This window comes from Homarus americanus, unplaced genomic scaffold (assembly GCF_018991925.1).
Source record: "Homarus americanus isolate GMGI-L3 unplaced genomic scaffold, GMGI_Hamer_2.0 scaffold51859, whole genome shotgun sequence".
NCBI lineage: Eukaryota > Metazoa > Arthropoda > Malacostraca > Decapoda > Nephropidae > Homarus > Homarus americanus.
In genome coordinates, this window is record NW_024711292.1 from 18557374 (window position 1) to 18576433 (window position 19060).

General features: G+C 39.1%; 1 protein-coding gene across 4 annotated transcripts in view; it reads right to left on the reverse strand.

Moving 5' to 3' along the window:
• The window catches only part of LOC121854641 (putative glycerol kinase 5), a gene marked incomplete at its 5' end in the record, with an annotated part of 197031 nt that overhangs the window by 32847 nt on the left and 145124 nt on the right, over positions 1-19060 (reverse strand). For 3 of the 4 annotated variants that reach the window (XM_042349443.1, XM_042349356.1, XM_042349607.1), the window contains 1 exon segment: positions 8397-8560. In XM_042349443.1, coding sequence (XP_042205377.1) covers positions 8397-8560 — 164 coding nt within the window. 4 annotated transcript variants of the gene reach the window in all.

Here is a 19060-nt window from a genome sequence, read left to right on the forward strand (position 1 = left end):
TTTAATGCATATAAATGAGTGACAGTTTTCATAAATAATATTATACATATGAATACCCACAGTCATGCATAGAGGACGATATAACCATGGCGAGCAGTGAATCACCCGCAGAGAGGCAGCAACAACAGCACCACACAGGGGAGGAAAATGAGAAAAAAAAAGGCTTAAGATTTAGGTAATAAAAGATCCTGATTACATTAAATAAACAATACCACATAATGACTTAAATGATCAAACTCACAACAATGATCAGTACCCATGTCAATAACTTATACACCATTTAACAAAATCATATAAAACCTGAGAAACTGCTTAGGTTCATGATGCTATTGATCAGGGCTTGACTGGATAAATACCGTTAAAATAAACAGGTTCACTGATTTTGACATTTGTATATTGTTTTAAAAATCATTAAGTATTTTTTTTGTGTGAAGACAAACCTGCATACAAAGTTAGGTTAAGAACCATCCTTTATAACATAAAATGTCACACAGAATGTGGAGAATAGTGACAGCAACCTTGAGTTTTAGCTTAAGGGGAGCGTCCGGCTGAAGCACGAAATTTGTTAATACGTAATTGATCAATCAGTATCAATTTCCTGTCAGCAATTAAAGAAACAAGATACATTGTTGCTATACCCCTGAATCGGTTCTGCCTAATCTCTAATCCCTGATACCTGATATTTCCCATATATTATTATCAATTTTCAAAATCTTACCTCTCCATAACTTCTCGTTAGATTACATTGAAATTCATTTGACTTATAGGAATTTAATACTCTTGAACATAACACAGATATTTCTGATTATCACTTTCGATTTGGGTGCATGAATTTTTTTTCCTAACTTACCATATTTTCCTCTAAATATTTATAAGGATAAATCAGCAAATAATAAACAAAGTCAAATATCAAGAAAATCTCTATCATGCACAATATGTTATTACACTACTATACAGTATAGTCTCAATTTACGCGGATTTCCTTTACGCGATTGGTCATTTACGCGGCACCTGGCCAGACGCGGCAATTATTAGTTACGAGGTACATTACATCATTTACGCGGGAAGCGGAGTGGGAGGGTGCGCCCTAGGTCGCCCAGTCAACAAAACATTACCGAGTTCTTCAGCCACCACCCACCACAGCCAGCCCAAGTCAGTGATAGTGAGGATATGGACTTTGAGGGGTTTGACAAGGAGGCCTTGCTAGCCTCTGTGGTGGATAGTGATACAGGTGATACAAGTGATACAGGTGAGGGCCAATAATCTGCCCTCTGCCTCGGAAACAACCCACCATCCCCATGTGCCCAGCCATCTCTTCTACTAACGTAAGTGTTAAATAACCTAATATTATTGATATTTCTCTTAAATATTAATTGTGTGTGCATATCATCATAAAATTAAGATGTTATTTTTACTACAACGTACGCATTGTGTCGGAAAAAGGGTAGTCTGGGGGTCGGCCCAGTCTCTATTTCAATGAATCCATTATGTTCTGTTATTTCGTTTACGTGTTTCTCGTTTTACGCGGACCTCCATGGGTTTAATTGATCGCGTAAACCGAGACTATACTGTAGTTTTTGTTTTATTAAAATCGGCCCACAAATGGCCGAGCCTTAGGGATTCAAATGTTAGAAAAACTAATTTTGTGATACGAGCCGATAAAGGTGGCGTGAGAGCAACTCACGATCGTACCTCACTCTTGCATGTTTGATGGGGAACTGACTCTCGTCCTGTTGCTAGCTAGCTGATAAAGGTGCCAGACACTGACTTTTACCAAGTGATTGGTATTACTTTACACCAAAATATTATTATAAATACTTTTCTACAGCTTTTGCTATAAAAACAGAAGGGGGGGGGGAGTAGAACAATCATGCATAGTTACATAAATATTACGAATTAGGCAATCAAAATATGTCAGCAGATAGCCATACGCAACAGCTTTCCTCAGGAATTTTTCTGAATATTTTTGTAATTTTACGATTTTCATCGTATTTTCAGCTGGACGCTCGCCTTAAAAACCTGAAAATAAATATGTCTTACTTAATGTCAGACAAGTGCTCCAATTTTGGTTGAGACTATCAACTATGACAACTAATGTATTGAAAAAAAATATATATATATACTATATATTTATGCCCCATGGGTCATTTAACAGGCAACTTATGAGAAAAACTGTTTTTGCCCAGAGGACTATGTGTGGTCAGAAGTAGGAAGACTCTCTCATCAGATCATTGTTATTTGCTGTGTAACAGTCTAGTTGAACTAGGGCTTATGAGACAACCTCCATTCCAAATCTGACTGTGCTTTGAATAGCCAGTGAATTAACAGATACAGTAAATCCTACCCAATCCAAGTTTTACCAGTTCACAGTTCAATAATTATTCCACAATTTGTGCAGAATTTGCATCAAAGGTGACCTCTTCCATGGGAAAAGGCCATAAAATACACTGGAAAATATCCAATATACTCTGTACTTCATGAAATAATTTAAAGTATTTTTTCGATGGGGATGATATAATTTCATTAAGTACACATGAGTCATGTATACATTAATACTGCATAAAAATATACATTATAATGTACAGATAAACCTCTATTTACAATGGGTGTAGGTTCCTGAAAACCCCATCGCAGGTTGAAATATCATAAATCAGGTTCATTATAACATGGGGGTTCAATGGGATAGGCTCCTGGCACTACAACACAATTAAACAACACCCACCACACCACTAAGAACAAGTCTGGTCATCATCACATGTCCCCTTCAAGGCTAAGGGGACTCTTGAAGGTGGAGTGGAGACGTCACTCTGACTTCCACACAGCCTCTGGCATGTCTCATGGCACTTCACAATGTCAAGCTTCACCTCCAGAGACATGGTTTTCCTGGATGCCTTGGCCTTCCCAGACATTTTCAAAATTACACTGCTCACATCACAGTCACAAAAACAGGGGGAAAGCACTTCACAGTCACTAAAGCAGAGAAAAGCACTTCACAGTCAGTGTAAAAACACTACAGTCACTAAAGCAGGGGAAGTACTTCACATTCAGACCAAAAGCCCCTAACAGTTACTAAAGCAGGGAAAGCACTTCACAATCAGTGCAAAAACACTTCACAGTCACCAAACCAGAGTACAAAGTAAACTTTAGTGAAGTCCTCTTACTGTAAGGGGGAAAAAGGTCTATGATAAAAAAAAAAAAGAACAATGAAAACTGATAAACATTGAGCTTCATTTCTTACACACACATGTAACCAGGAAGAAACAATGGCTGAGCTGTAGTTCACCAATGTTCACAAGGTGGTGTTCGGGTAGATGATGCCTCAATTGACTGATGAAGTGAGTGATGCGTTCCATACGCCGATTTGGCAAAATGGCGGGATGACGAAAATCATTAATGTGAGCTTGTTTACAACACAAACGTGAGAGTGGTCTTAACATATTTGCATCATTAATGCAAATTATCATAGATTGAGATATCATAAATATATATTTACCTGTACATATATACTTAGCAGGGGCAGATCCAGGCACCAGTCTTGAGGAGGAGGGTGATGTAGCAGTAGCACATATCCAAGTTTTGTGCCAAAAGCACTAGACAATAATCTAGGGGGTCTTTAGTGAGTGGCAGCTGTCACGAAAAGTATCACGATGTATAGCATGTACATATGACTGTATTAAAATATTAAGTAATATATATTCTTATAACCCTGGTTATTTCAACGAGAAAATCAGGTAAATCAGCAAGGAAATGACAAAGATATATATAAAACCTGCAAAAGGGGGAAAGTTGTATTTTCTAAACTACAGTTTGTATGAATACCAAATGTAATGAAAAACTCGCTATGTAATTTAATTATTACTTTACTGAGTGAAAACAATTATAATTTATAGGCTCACCACCCACAAATACCAAACCTTATCATTTGTCACCAAAACCACCTCTTGCACCACAACAGCAACAAGGGCTCAGCATTTGACAGTTACAGCCCGCCTCAATTCACAGGCTCATTAACTCGCCACAAACAATGAGTACAAAGTGTTTATAGTTTTCATGGCTTCTAAATTTTCTATCTTCAATTTCATAAGAAAGGGAACTGATTTCTGCCATTATTTTCAGGGTTTCTAGCCACAGGAATTGATCAGGGACTGAGTCGGAAGTGGTGAAACAGAAGTCAAAGAAAAAAATTTCTCCTAGTGGCTACAATGAAATGCTGGGGAACCAGGCCACCACTACCAGTTTGAGGATGAGATACAGAGGGAGGTCATGGAAGGATAAGACAAACCTGGAGAAAGCAAGGATGAAGATGAGGAGGAGACAACAGGCAAGTCATCACCCAAACTTTGTCATGAGAGAGTTTAGACCAAATATCAGAGTGGCTAGAATAATATGATGAGGATCAAGACCTCCACAAGCACTACTCCTTTTTCCAAGAATGTAGGAACAATACTGTGGCGAGGGAACACAAGAGGATATGGCAACCAAAAAGCCTTGAGTTTTTCAAGCCACATCCCTCCAAGGCAAAACATCCCAGGACAGAGAGAGAGGAGTCTCTCACAGAAAGTGTTGGGAACACTCGGTCTCTGGGTAGTGCTTCCAGACCAGCCTCACCACAAACCTTCACATTCTTCTTCGGATAAAGCTACCACTTTATGACACCAGAGCCTCCTCAAGATATATATTAACCTGGAATCTGTACAATACAATCGCAATAATTACGGGTTAGGTATAGTACCAAAAAATACACATAAACTGCTCCAAAACTGCTTCAATAAACAATAAATATAATACATAATACATATAAAATACAATAACACACCCCAGTAGATATTGTACAAAAAGTAGTTCTTTATTACACAAGAGGTCCTTTCCTTCTCATAATCATCCTCTAGGTGACACCAGTACAGGGGGATCTCGTTATACATGCATTCTTTATACGAGAATTCGGTGATACGAGGTTAAGGAATTTGCACCATATATTCGCTATACAGTACGAGCGATATTGTTCGATGATACGAGAAGCAGGTACAGTGACCGCTGGGATTAGTTATACTACAGACTTTTTCCTGTGAAAAAGCCATAATTTTGAGCAACATATTACTGTACTCACTCTGTACTTAAATGTACTGAGCTAAAGTACTAAAATTTTTATCTCTTGTGCAAACTATAGGATGTTTATACTCAAACTAATCGCTATCTTGCAAGGATTTCAAGAATGCAAGTTATATTCTGCTAAGTTAAGTCTGTGACATTTTATAAGAAGAAATTTTACTTTAAGCCTAAAAGTACCTTCACCCTGGCTAGGAGGATGGGGGAGGGAGAGGTGGGGTGTTGACACAGCCAGGCAGTGAAGGTTACCAAGTGTGTATTTATCAGTCATATAGAGGGAGTTTAAGTTTCTCATTTATAAAATGTCACTAAATTGACTTGGCAAAATATATCTTACATTGCTAGAATTCTTGAAAGATAGTGATTAATGTGAATATAAACATCAAATAGTTTGCGCTAGACATAAAAATGTTAGTAATTAACTTGGTACATTTGAGTACAGGTTTGCCCCTAGGACAATTATTTCTTTTAAATTTTTCACAATACAGGCATCCCCCGCGTTACGGAAGGGTTCCGTTCCCGGAAAATTGACCGTATCGCGAAATTCCGTAACGCGAAACCTATTTTCCCATTGACTTCCATTATAAAACTGGAGATGCGTTCCTAAGGAATTTTTTTGGCCCCAAAAAAGTAATTCAAGCACTTTTATTAATGAAAATAAACATTTATAAAAACATACAATACAGTACATTAAATAATTTATGATATACCTTCTTAAAACACCAATTTAGGGGTTAATATTGCATAATATTGCATTATACAGCTATGTGTATGTTTATTTGAGTGCCCTGTCATAGGAGTCCGTTTTCTCTCACTTCAGCACTCCTGAGTCATCCATTTTCTCTTAATCTTAAGAGTGCACCAGGGACTATTATTTTTTAGTGGTGACACAGAATTTGATATTGCAACTGGGGTTGCAATTGTTGAGGCAACTTAGGTATGTCTGATTACAGTTGGAATATTCAAGATCCATTGTGAGTGATGTTTAAAGCTTCAACTGTCTTTATGGTTGGTGAAACTTGTCAAGTCTGTCAGTCTGAAAGGCATGTGTGAGGCCTTGTGTTTGTTAAAATTTACCCCAATTTCTGTAAGGGAGGATTTACGGGCCGCAACACGAAATTATTGGTCATAATTTACAAATTCTGTAAGAGCAAAATTCCGTAACACGGGGGATGCCTGTGTATTTAGGATGGTGTGTGCATGTAACCGAATAAACATAAATGAAGAAAGTTACGTATATCTTCCCAAAAATAGAAGTTGAAAAACAACCATAATGCCTCACAGCTTGGTCCAGTAGCCTGCCTAGTGGTTAGTGTGACAAGTCTAACTTGGCTACAGTGCTGCTCAGTAACTCATCTGGAGTTGAGTGTGGGATTTTTTTTTTATTAACCTGGCACCAAATGAACCTAAAGCAGCTACTTTACAGTCACCTAACGAATAGTAAACGTAACGCTGGCGGGCAACTGAAAAGGTATAAGGGTAGTCTTAAAACAAACATGAAAAAGTGCCAAATCGACCCCCTCACCTGGGAGATGATTACTCCACACCGCAACTCTTGGAGGAGCACCACACGAGAAGGTGTCAATACTTTCGAGTTAGCCCGACTGCAAACTGAAGCAGACAAGCGCCAACGCCAAAAAGACGCTGCCGCTACCTCCCTTCCCGCACTAGATGGAGCCTTCTACATGTGCAACATCTGTGAACGTCACTGCTGGTCCTGTATCGGCCTCTTTAGTCACCTTAAAACTCGTTAATAAGTCATACCATCGTATTATAGTTGGATGATCGTCATACTCAAATCCCGAGTGACAGCAAAGTAGTAATAGTAGTGTGTGAGTGTGTGTGTCATATGGATGATGCAACATGCTTGTTTTCTGCTCTTCCCAGGAGGATTACCACCACCATTGTTTGAATTACTTTAACTAAAGTCTTACCATTTTCTGTAGTTGAATGCATGAACTTAAAGCCTGGGCTGACATTTTTCCATAATAATCTACATTTATTCATTGCTAGTGTACAATATGAATTACTACACGTCCACTCATCATCTTTTTCTGTGTTGGTGGTGACTCGGTGAGTCAGCTAATGAGTATTAAACAATATTCATACATTCTCAAGCAGATTGTAGAACTATTCAATATAAAACCTTTCAAATTTGTAGGATCTTTTTAAGAAGTCTCCTTCACTTACGCATGAAGCAAAATTATCTCTAGCCCGATGAACTCGTGATTTTTCATTCTGATTCATCGTAAAGATTGGTCACTCGCCCGTGGGCAGCCTTGTTTGGTGACATTCCTACCCAGTACACATGGAAAAGCTCTTCTATTATCTATACTATGTATAAGTAAACAATTTACAGTATGAAACAATCATATCAGTGAAAACAGTTATTGACACCCAGACTTATGTCTGATTATCCAGAAACAGTCTAGATAAAGCAGGGTTATGTCCTTACCTCCATATATTCACTTTTTTTGGACTCCATTTTCCGGACTGGGGTGTGCCCCAATTAGTCTGGTTTATTGAGATTCTACTGTATAAATATTTCTTTTAAACCAAGAAAAAAGAATGGGGCACCTTTCAAGAAACTTGCCCATGGTGCAAAAATGCCTTACTGCGGCTTTGTCTGTAACCATTGCTCGGCATTAATTTCATAGGAAACTTCTGCTTAATACAGTACATGTACATCACGACCATGAATGTCTACAAATCCCGTGTCATAGCACTGTAAATTATCATACCTTGCCATGGTATGATGGTCTTACCAACAAGCTTATATTATGTTCATTCTAAGAAAGTTACTTTGGTATTTATTTTTGCAGAATAAAATTACTAGAAAGTTCACAGTCTGGTGTTACAATAATCTGGATATATATTACATGTATTCGTTATTTCTTGTACAGTACCACTGTATTGCATAGTTAAGTGTTGCCTGCTCCTACAAAAATAAGTGATTCCTGAAAAGGGTACCTAAGTTTACAACTTGGGGAAGTGAATATGTTCAAGCAAAGTACTGGCCATGCTGCCTCCTTGTGTACTGAAGGCTTAGTATAAAGTGTGCTGAATCCACTCTGTCACTAATGGGCAGTCATGCCTATGAGACCCACTTTCACTTTCAATCATGTGGAATATGCACAATATATCTGTATGGGGCAATATTCAAACACTACAAAGAATATCAGGTGCTCACCTAAAAAATAAGGATCAGATAATACAATCAGGTAAATGTCAACTCATGTGCAACGAAAAGGGATAAAAATTGTGTTTATTAAATTTCATGGTGATCATACCTGAGACTAAGAAGCTCGTAGTCTGCTTCATTGAGCATGGCGCTGTACATCTGGTATATGCGGAATGCTAGAGACTCCAGCATGGCCCGTACCATGTGTGCACGACTGGTGTGTGCGCTAAGCCCAAGGAAGCCACCTGTAGCTGTTGCATCATTCAAGGGTGCCTGGGAAAATTTCAAGCCTTACTGTGATACAAGGTATTGTACTAAAGGACTTAGGAAAGGTTCTACAAGCACTATAAGTTACATTTTAATAAAGCTCATAATCAATCTAACTAGAGTCTATTACCTTGGTTCTAATCTTAATTAAATGGGGGTGGAAGAAATACACTTACAAATAAATTAAAATAATGAATTTTTCATTTCATGAAGTAAAACAAAAACCAAATAATTAAGATTTCTATACTGTCTCAATACTCCACAGCTATTTACTTTGGCTACTAAGATGACTTAATGAAACAATCTTAACCCATGAATTCTTTCACTTTCCAACTCTGTCTCTGCTATGCTTAGCCTCTTATCATTCCTCTTGTTTACTCCACTGGTACACTGTATGCATAGCCTCCTATCATATATCTTTGTTTATTACACTGGTACACTGTATGCATAGCCTATCATATATCTTTGCTTACTCCACTGGTACACTGTATGCATAGCCTCCTATCATGTATCTTTGTTTATTACACTGATACAGTCTCTTCCACTTCCAACTGGTACAATCAGCATTGTCAATGCACCCTCTCTGTCTGATGTGAACCCTGGGAGTATCGACTCTTGAATCCGAAGCATTCATGGGTGAGGGAGAGAGGGAGGCCAGAAGAGGACTGGAGCCAGTGTATGAGTGGGTGGCGGGGTAATGCAGGGGTTGAGAAGGGTCAGAGTGTAAGGGTGGGTGGGAGGGGGGTGGCCTAGAAGGGTGGGGAGAGTTAAGCAGTTTCCAGTGCAGTTACAACACAGGATATATTAAGCAACGTTATAAATACATAGGACAAAACACAAAGTATGAGTACAACGTGGTACTGCACAGTGGGATGGTATTCCCAGTTTGTGCTATAGGTCTGAACCATATACAGGTATGCATATTTATGGTCCAGAATTTATGAAATCGTTGGTCACTGTGATAACACGACAATCCTCCAAGTCGCATACCGCATATCTCGGCCTATAAGACGGAATTTGAACCATAAAAAAATCAGCCCAAAGTTTGGGGTCGTCTTAAGCACCAGATCTAAAATTCTTACCTCTTAAATATTGCGGTTTAGTGTGTCAAGGGTGGTGATGGAAACATGGTAAACCACTCACAAGGTCCTACCACTAATTATTTTATACTGAAACTTACGTTTGGGAAGCTGGATTAAAATGAAGATTACCGGTATATTAAAATAATAAAAATGTATTATAAACCTGTCTAACATACCGTAAAAGAACAATATACCCCGGTAATAAACACAGCTGCTATCATCCCCCCCCACCATTTGCCAGTGGCAAGAAAGGGAAAGTGACCTTGACTGTGACCGCCTGTGGCTATTTTTAGCCGTCCTTGTGTTCGGAGGTGGTCAGTAATGCATATCTGTATATTTACTGATCATAATACTTATCTCCTATAAATAATTCATTTAAAATTTGTTTTTTTACAAAGAATAGTCAGTAAATGACTGTGTTAATTCTTGAAACTACCGACAGTGGTAAATTTAGGATATAAATGATGAACAGAAGTCACGTCATGGATTCGGAGTTTGGTCCTTAATGATCACCATAAATGTCTGGTCAACTTCACCTACCAGGTATAATGGTAGCCTCCCTTTTCCGCAAAACAAGTATATAATTAAAGAAAATACTTGCAGTGTGTACAGTATATTATAAATAAATAAATAAACAAATAAATCGGCAAATCTATTTCAAGTGAATGGAAATATTTTACTCACACCCACATTAGTTCCAGTTAAATAACTGACGCTTAAGTGAGTCACTAGTAAAATTTGATGCCAATACTTGAAGTGAATTGGCCTTATTTTAAATAACCAACCATAAATAAATGCAAAAAGGAAAAAAGATCAAAGGTGAGAAACATTATATTGTATGTATGTTGTGTTGTCAAAGGAAGAGAAACAATTGAAACTCTGTAATTGTGTGTAAATGAGGCAGAAAGATAGACCAGCAGCCTAAGACTTGGTCACAATTTTTGTGATGCCATATGGAAGTAGGATCTACCATTAGACAATACTGTACATTATGCTTCCAATATCTTCCCAGGCGGTAGTATCTCCCTGTTTGGTAGCTGCCTACAACTTTTAGTAATATTACTTTGATACAACATGATAAATTAGACAAACAATGAAAATAAACAAACAAAAGTTATTTACCAAGACCTTTTCTTTGAGAACAGAGGGTAAGATATGGAGGGGAGATAAGAAGGCTATTTATAGCCTGTCTTTGTGTAGGAAGTCGACCACACTATAAATAATTCATTTAAAATTTTTATTTTTTACATAGAATATTCAGTACATGACTGAGATTATGAAATATTGTGAATATATATATATATATATATATATATATATATATATATATATATATATATGTAATATATATATATATATATATATATATATATATATATATATATATATATATATATATATATATATATATATATACTCTGAATTACCCATACTTGTGATTGAGTGAACCCAGAGGGTCAGCGTTAAGTAATTTCAACAAGACTTATATAGGATTAATTCAATAGAAACGGCCACGACCCCCAAACTCCACTTTTGAAGGCACATACCTATGTTTTGTAGTAAAAATAACATCTTAATTTTATGGTAGTACATGCACACAGTGTACTTAAGAAGCCAGAAATACAGTCGCCAAGTTAATGTCCATTCAAATAATGGACTCAACTCCCTCCCCCCTCTTCTCACACTACACTCACTGTCTTCCTCTCAGAGAAATTTTTTGGGAAAACCACTAAATTTTAATAAATAATGCCTCAAACTAAAGTTAGGATAATACAATTGACATTGCTGGATTCCTTGTAAGACCAGGAATATTTTGAATATAAATGTCATATATATTTTGCACAAAAGATAACATAGTTACCTAGAGAAAAATTTTATCTAAAAATTGTATGTTTAGTAAAATATATGATGTTTATATTCAAATAATCCTAAATTATAAAATTCCAGCAATGTAAGTCTCCTGACGGGTAATTTGTATGAATTTTATGAGGTAAAACAAATATCTTCAGTTAATAAAAAAAAAATAATCTTCGCGGCACTATCTGTCAATCAAAGTACCCCACCTTACTTGCCCCCTCTTCCAACAGCGGTCAGTCCCAACCCTCCCCCCACCCCCACAATCCTCCTTCCAGAGTTTTTTAACATTTAGTGATAAATAATACCTCAGATTAAAGTTAGGATAATATAGTGAGCATTGCTGGATTCCTTGTAAGACCACAGGAATATTTTGAATATAAATGTCATATATTTTGCACAAAAAGATAACATAGTTACCTAGAGAAAAATTTTTATCTAAAAATTGTATGTTTAATGCAAATATATGATGTTTATATTCAAAATGATCCTGAATGTAAGAATTCCAGCAATGTAAATTATATTCTGACCAAACAATTTGTATGAATTTTATGAGCTAAAACAAATATCTTCCCAGTTAATAAAAAAATAATTCTTCACTTGGGGTAACAGATGGTCGGTCGGTCCCTCCTCCCCACCCCCACCACCAACCGTCCCAAGGAGATGTGTGGGATAACCACTAAATTTTAATAAATAATACCTCAAACTAAGTTAGGATAATATAATTGACATTGCTGGATTCCTTGTAAGACCAAGAATATTTTGAATATAAATGTCATATATTTTGCACAAAAGATAACATAGTTTTCAATTTTTATCTAAAATTGTATGTTTGGTAAAATATATATGATGTTTATATTCCAAAATAATCCTAAATTATAAGAATTCAGAAATGTAAATTATATTCTGGCGGAAATAATTTGTATGGAAGATTTTATGAGCTAAAACAGGCAGTCAGGCAGGGGCTGGCGGGTGGGGCAAATCTAAATATAAGCGTCTCGAGCGGACACTCACAGCGTATATGTGGAAAAATCCGTGTTAAGTGAAAGTTCAGCTCTGGCGAGAGCTTTTGGCGTACGATAAAAGCAGCGTTAAATTGAAGCAGCGTTAGAGGGAAGGTAGTAATACTGTGTGTGTATATATATATATATATATATATATATGTATATATATACTATATATATATATATATACTATATATATATATATATATATATATATATATATATATAAATATATATATATATATATATATACAGTTGTACCCACTTACTTGTAGTCAATTGAACTAGAAGAGGGTCCTTTAAAGTGAAATCAGCGTTAAGTGAACAACAGAACATATGGGATTAATTCAATAGAGCCAACCCGACCCCCAAACTCCACTTTTTGACGACACATAACTATGTTGTAGTAAAAATTCTATCTTAACTTTATGATGGTATGAAAAACCGTATAGAAGAGGTTAGGTTAGGAAAGATAAAAAAAAAAGGGACAGCATAGGAAAATGAAGGTTACCTAAGAGAAACTAAAAGTTAGGTGGAACACTTACGGTAGTAGAAGAGATGGGTAGGCATGCGGGGATAGGCTGGTTCGAGGCAGAGGGCGAGATTACTGGCCCTCAGGGTACAGATCACCATTACTAGGTGAATCAACATCACTGTCTTACAGTTGTCAGGCCCAGCACCTGACAAATCCCTCAAAGTCAACTTCACTTTCACTATCACTGGCTTGGGCTGGCTGTGGTGGGTTGCGGGCGAAAAGAACTTCGGTTATGCTTTGCTGGCGGCTGGTGTTGATGTTGTGAAGTGATACACCTTGATGTACGGCTCCATAGCCTGCACCAGTCGGGTATGGAAGTCTTCATAGCGTTCATCGTCATTGTCGCTGAGAAAGAGGCCGGACTTAATTTTTCTGTAAACTCTATGACACTTAATATCACTATGACTTAAATTAGGTTCTTGAGGAGAATGGCGCACCTTCTTCCTCCTCTTCACTGGCGTGTTTCTTCATCAACATCTGCGTCGGAAGTCGCTGGGATCTTTGATCACCTCCAGGATGTCTTCGTTGGTGGTCTCGGGCTTCAGCTGTAATATTGAGTGCAGCTTCTCTGGCAAGATCCTGCTACTGCAACAGTCTGAACCTGACCAGTCACAGGTTCACTCCTCCTCTCACCTGGTATGCCATGCAACACATGTCTCCATCGCGTGATGACGAATGTAGCAATAGTCAGCAGATCCCTTCTGCCTCCACCAAAGTACCACAGCTTGTTTAACGTTAAACTTCTTCCAAAATTGTTTCAGCCAAAGTTCTTGAGTAAGCACGCCTCTTGTTCCTTGTCCTGCGTCGCTTTTGCTCTAAGCTGTCGGGGGTGTCACCCAACTACATAACTCATCTTTGGTGTTGGTAGAGTGGATTCAGGAGCTTGAACTTCTTTGCAGAGTCTTGTAGCTTTCACATTGCAGATCAACTCCTGGTCCATGGGCTGGATTAATGGCGTAGTGTTGGGAGGAAGGAAGACCACTTTTGCGTTGGAATTGTGATCCGCCAAGTAGGGGCGAGTGTCCAGGTGCGTTGTCAGGAGCAACTTGGAAATATTGAATGGAACATTCTGTTGCTCATAGAATTTCTTCCGTCAGGAACAAAACAGTTGTCAAACCAGAAGAGGACAGAGAAGAGGACATCCACGCCTTACATGCGGTTAGCCAGTGGACATTAAAGCATTCATGTCCATATTCTTCAGCGTCGCGACTGCGGACTTTGTGAATGCGATAACTTTGGTTTACACAGGTACGGGAGGCATTGGTGAAACAGGGCCGGTGATCGTTCCTTCTGCAACTTCCGACCCCTTACGCTAACTGGCGGAGCTGGACAACGAAGGTCTTGGAAGGTAACTTTTCCAGAAAAAGACCAGATTCGTCCATGTTAAACACCACAGTGCGTCACTGCGCGCAGCTCCTTCCTCCATAATCTCCGTAAGCGGAGAAAATCTCTAGCCGTCACCTGCGGTCCTTTTCGCTTCCTCACCACCCAATGTTGATGTTGGTGATCTTGTTCTCTTCTTAAACCTATGCAGCCAACCAGAGGAAGCATTGAAGGTTTAGGCTCTGCAATTCCCAGTTCTGCGTGTCACTGCTGCGTATAGCATCGCGTCAAATACTCTCTGCACTGGCGGCGTGTCCACCGCCATGTTAGCGTCAGCGCTGGCGCGCAAATAACTCACCAGCAAATTTTCCACTTTTGCCAGCACCCTGTTGCAGCAATAGCGATAGATGAAGCACCTGCAGACTTTGTGATTTTCATATGCTCTTTGATCTTGGCTGCATCGCTTCTTGATAAATGCGAATGCATTAGATTACGTTGGCCGCCAATGCTGGTATGTGAGATCCAACTTGCGTCTTCCTTTTCTCCAAATCTTGAACAATTTGGGTACTTCACCTGCGTAGCAATGAGCGTCGTGTCTTCTTTGGCTTAGTGCGCTGGGTCAGGTAAGGAAAGGTCTCTCTCTGGGGCGGTGGTGGTCAGTAGGCCATTTCTGGAACAATGGATCGCGTTAAGGTGTATCTATCTCCCTCCTCCCTCCCCTCCCGGGGTGGTCACGTCATAATACTTTTAAGCCAATTACAGCTAGCAGCAGAGGGGGTAAAAGGATGCATAACATCACCGTCGATGCGTCATATGACGTCAGTGATAACGCAACAAAGACACACACGCACTCTTAGCCTTACCCGGCTTGCCCAGCCCAGGAGGGAGGAAGGAGGGAGAGGGAGAGGGAGAGGCAGGCAGGCCCGGGCGGAGGAGGCGGTGGCCGAGGCGGGTGGCGCATGGCGGCGTGGGCAAAATCTAAAAATAGCATCTGCGGCCGGACACTCACGGCGTATATGTGGAAAAAAATCTCCGTGTTAAGTGAAAGTTCAGCTCTGGCAAAGGCACAGCGTATATCACAGCAGCTAAGTGAAGCAGCGTTAGCGGGGAAATGGCCATATATATATATATATATATATATATATATATATATATATATATACATATATATATATATAATAATATGTGTAGCCAATAATGTAATGTATGTGTGTGTCAGTAGCCTTAGCCAGCCAGCCAGCCAGCCAGCCAGCCAGCCTGTAGCACAACAATAACAACCAACTCAACAATATGTATGTATGTATGTATGTATGTATGTATATGTATATATATATATAACTATAACAATATATATATATATATATATATATATATATATATATATATATATATATATATATATATATATATATATGCCTGCACCTGTACACACACACACACACACAGTATTGCAGCTTTGCATTGAACACTTTCCTTGTTCTCATTCACCTTGATACCTACTCAGGAAAAGACATTCACTAAAACCATCACCCATATATGCACTGTGTGTCTGGCTAAACGCTATTTTGGGTCGACCCACACCACTGGCGAACAGCGGCGGAGTTGCGCCCAGTGCATGTCTCTGTTGGCGTTATCGGTGGCGTAACGTGTCGGTTGTGACAGGCATGCATCACGCACGCCCTCGGCTGCATGATGATTTAAAGTAATATGGCGATGATGTGAGGAGGAAAAAGAGCTAACGCTTGACCTAGCTGGCGGCGGTTTCCTCCCTCCAGGCACCCCACTGGTAACCTCACGTGCATCCATTTGTTCTGTAAACAACTTTCGCCTGCCGAAGAAACCTTTCACTGCGTGAACTCCAGCACGCCTAAGCAAAGAAATGCGGCGTTCTAAGCACGAAGTGGCTCACAAGATCATTCGAAGATTTTGGAGAAAATTGCGTATCCAGCTGATCTCGTGGCGCCAGCATGAAGTCAACGAATCTGCGATTACGTCTGAAAGGACCATCCGTCAAGAGCTACATGAAATTACAAAGTCTGCAGGTGCCTCAACGATCCAAGTATTGCCAGAACAGGCAAGGTTGAAATTTGCTGGTGTGCACTGGAGAATTAGATCCCGAGGCGCTGACGCCCAACCTGGCGATGGTCTGCGATTAAAATTCAACAGTACACCCGTGAGCTGTGCTTGTAGCGGTGTCATGTAAGATGGGGAATTGCAGAGCTCAAACCCTTCAGTAGCGCTTCCTCTGGTTGGCTGCATAGGTTTAGAAGAGGAACAAGATCACCAACATCAACATTGCTGGTGGCGAGTGCTGACCGTGTGGCGGCTAGAATTTTCCTCGTTCTTACGTGAGGTTATGGAAGGAGCAGTACACGGCGACCGGGTGTTCAACATGGACGAATCCTGTCTATTTTGGAAAAAGCTGCCTACCAAGACCTTAAGTTGTCCAGTGCCCGAAGCAAGATTTAGGGTGAGGAAGTTGCAGGAAGGAAGCTTCACCGTCCTCTTTACCACCAATGCCTCCGGTGTTACCTGTAAGCCCAAGTTATCGGTGATTCGCACAGCCCACAAGCCGCACACCTACAAGAGCGTGGACATGAGCAAGATTAATGTCCGCACTGGCTGACACTGCGCAAAGGCGTGGATGTTTTCTGCTCTGTCACTCTCCTGGTTTGATGACCGTTTCGTTCCCAATGTGAAGAAATTCTGCGAGCAACAGAATGTTCCATTCAAGATTTTTGTTGCTTAGCGGCAATGCACCAGGACATAGCCCCCTATTATGGATCACTAGCGTAAAGTGGTCTTCCTTCCTCCCAACACTCGTCATTAATCCAGCCTATGGATACCCAGGAGTTGATCTGCAATGTGAAAGCTGCATTCTCTGCAAAAATTTAAGCTCCTGAACGACTGTACCAACACCAGGATGAGGATTCGTAAGCTGGGTGACACCGATAGCAAAGAGCAAGCGGCGGGGACGAGGACAAAGAAGAAGGAACAAGAGGTGGTGAATCAAGTAGTTCTCGTCAAACAGTTTTCAGGAAAAATTTAGCACGTCAAACAAGCTGTGTGGACTTCTTGGTGGAGGCATGGGATCAGCTGTCTATAGCTACGATTTGTCCGCATGGAGCCATGTGTTGCATGGTATACCAGGTGAGAGGCGAAAGTCAACCTGTGACTGGTGAGGTTCAGTCTGTGACAGAGGCATTGGTCCTTGCAAGAGAAGCTAGCACAATATTACAGCTGAAGGCTTCTCCGAGACCACCAACGAAGACATCCTGGGTGATCAAGAGATCCTGAAATGACTGCCGACGAGATGTTGGAAGATGATCATGTCAGTGAAAGAGGAAGATGAAAGTGCGTCAATCCAGAAGAAGTTAGCATAGTAATATTAAGGGTGCCATCGAGGTGTGCAGAGAAGTGAAGCTCTTCCTTTCCAGCGACCAAGATGATGACGCTATAGGAAGTCTTCCATACCGGCTGGTGCAAGGCTATGGGCGGTACATCAAGGTGTATCAAGACAACATCAACACTAATAACCCGTCAAAAAAGCATTATCGAGTTCTTAGCCATAACCCACAAGAGCCAGTGATAGTGACAGTGAAGGTGACTTTTGTAGGGATTTGTCAGGAGGCCCTGACAACTATGGCCGGATAGTGATGGTGTTGATTCACCTGAGGGCCGGGAATCTGCCCTCTGCCTCGGAACCAGCCTCCATCCCGTATGCGGCCATCTCAGCTAACGTATGTTAAGCAACCTTCATTTCAGACACAACCTCTTCTACCATATTAGTGTGTGTGCATGCCATCGCAAAATTAGATATATTTTACTACAACGCGCAGACTGTGTCGTCAAAATGAAGTTGGCCTTCAATGTGGAATTAATCCCCATATGTCTGTTAATTCCTCACATTACCCTGTGGGTTCAATTGACGTAAATGAGATTTACTATATATATGTATATATATATATATATATATATATATATATATATATATATATATATATATATATATATATATATATATATATATATATATATATATATATATATATATATATATATATATATATATATATATATATATATATATATATATATATATATATATATATATATATATATATACAAGTAAATACTGTAGGTGCGCGTGATCTAGACATATATGCTGACAACAGCATGATTATCGCATATATATATATATATATATATATATATACATATACTTATATATATATATATATATATATATATATATATATATATATATATATATATATACTACTATATATATATATATATATATATATATATATACAGGTGAATTCTGCTACTCATGATAGTATTAGTAATTTCTTGTAAAACATAGGTGTTATAGAAAATCGTAATAGAAATAACAGGGCTTATGGAGAAAATGGGGTTAGGTGCAGATTACTCCCAAATCAGAAAAAAATTTAGAAGTAGTTAGCCTAACACAAAGGATGCTAGTCTAAATAAATGTTACATTCATATCTAATAATGTGGAAATCATACATTGTCTTACACTTTACCTTGAAAAATATGAATATAACTTGATGGGGATAAGGGTGATGTTGAGGCTGAGGAGTGTGAGCATCAAGCTTTTCTTCAAGTGTTATAGCCTTTTTCTTTTACAATCACCACGATCGTCCACCAGAGTGCTTCCCAGAGATATTCTTCTTTTCCATAGTCA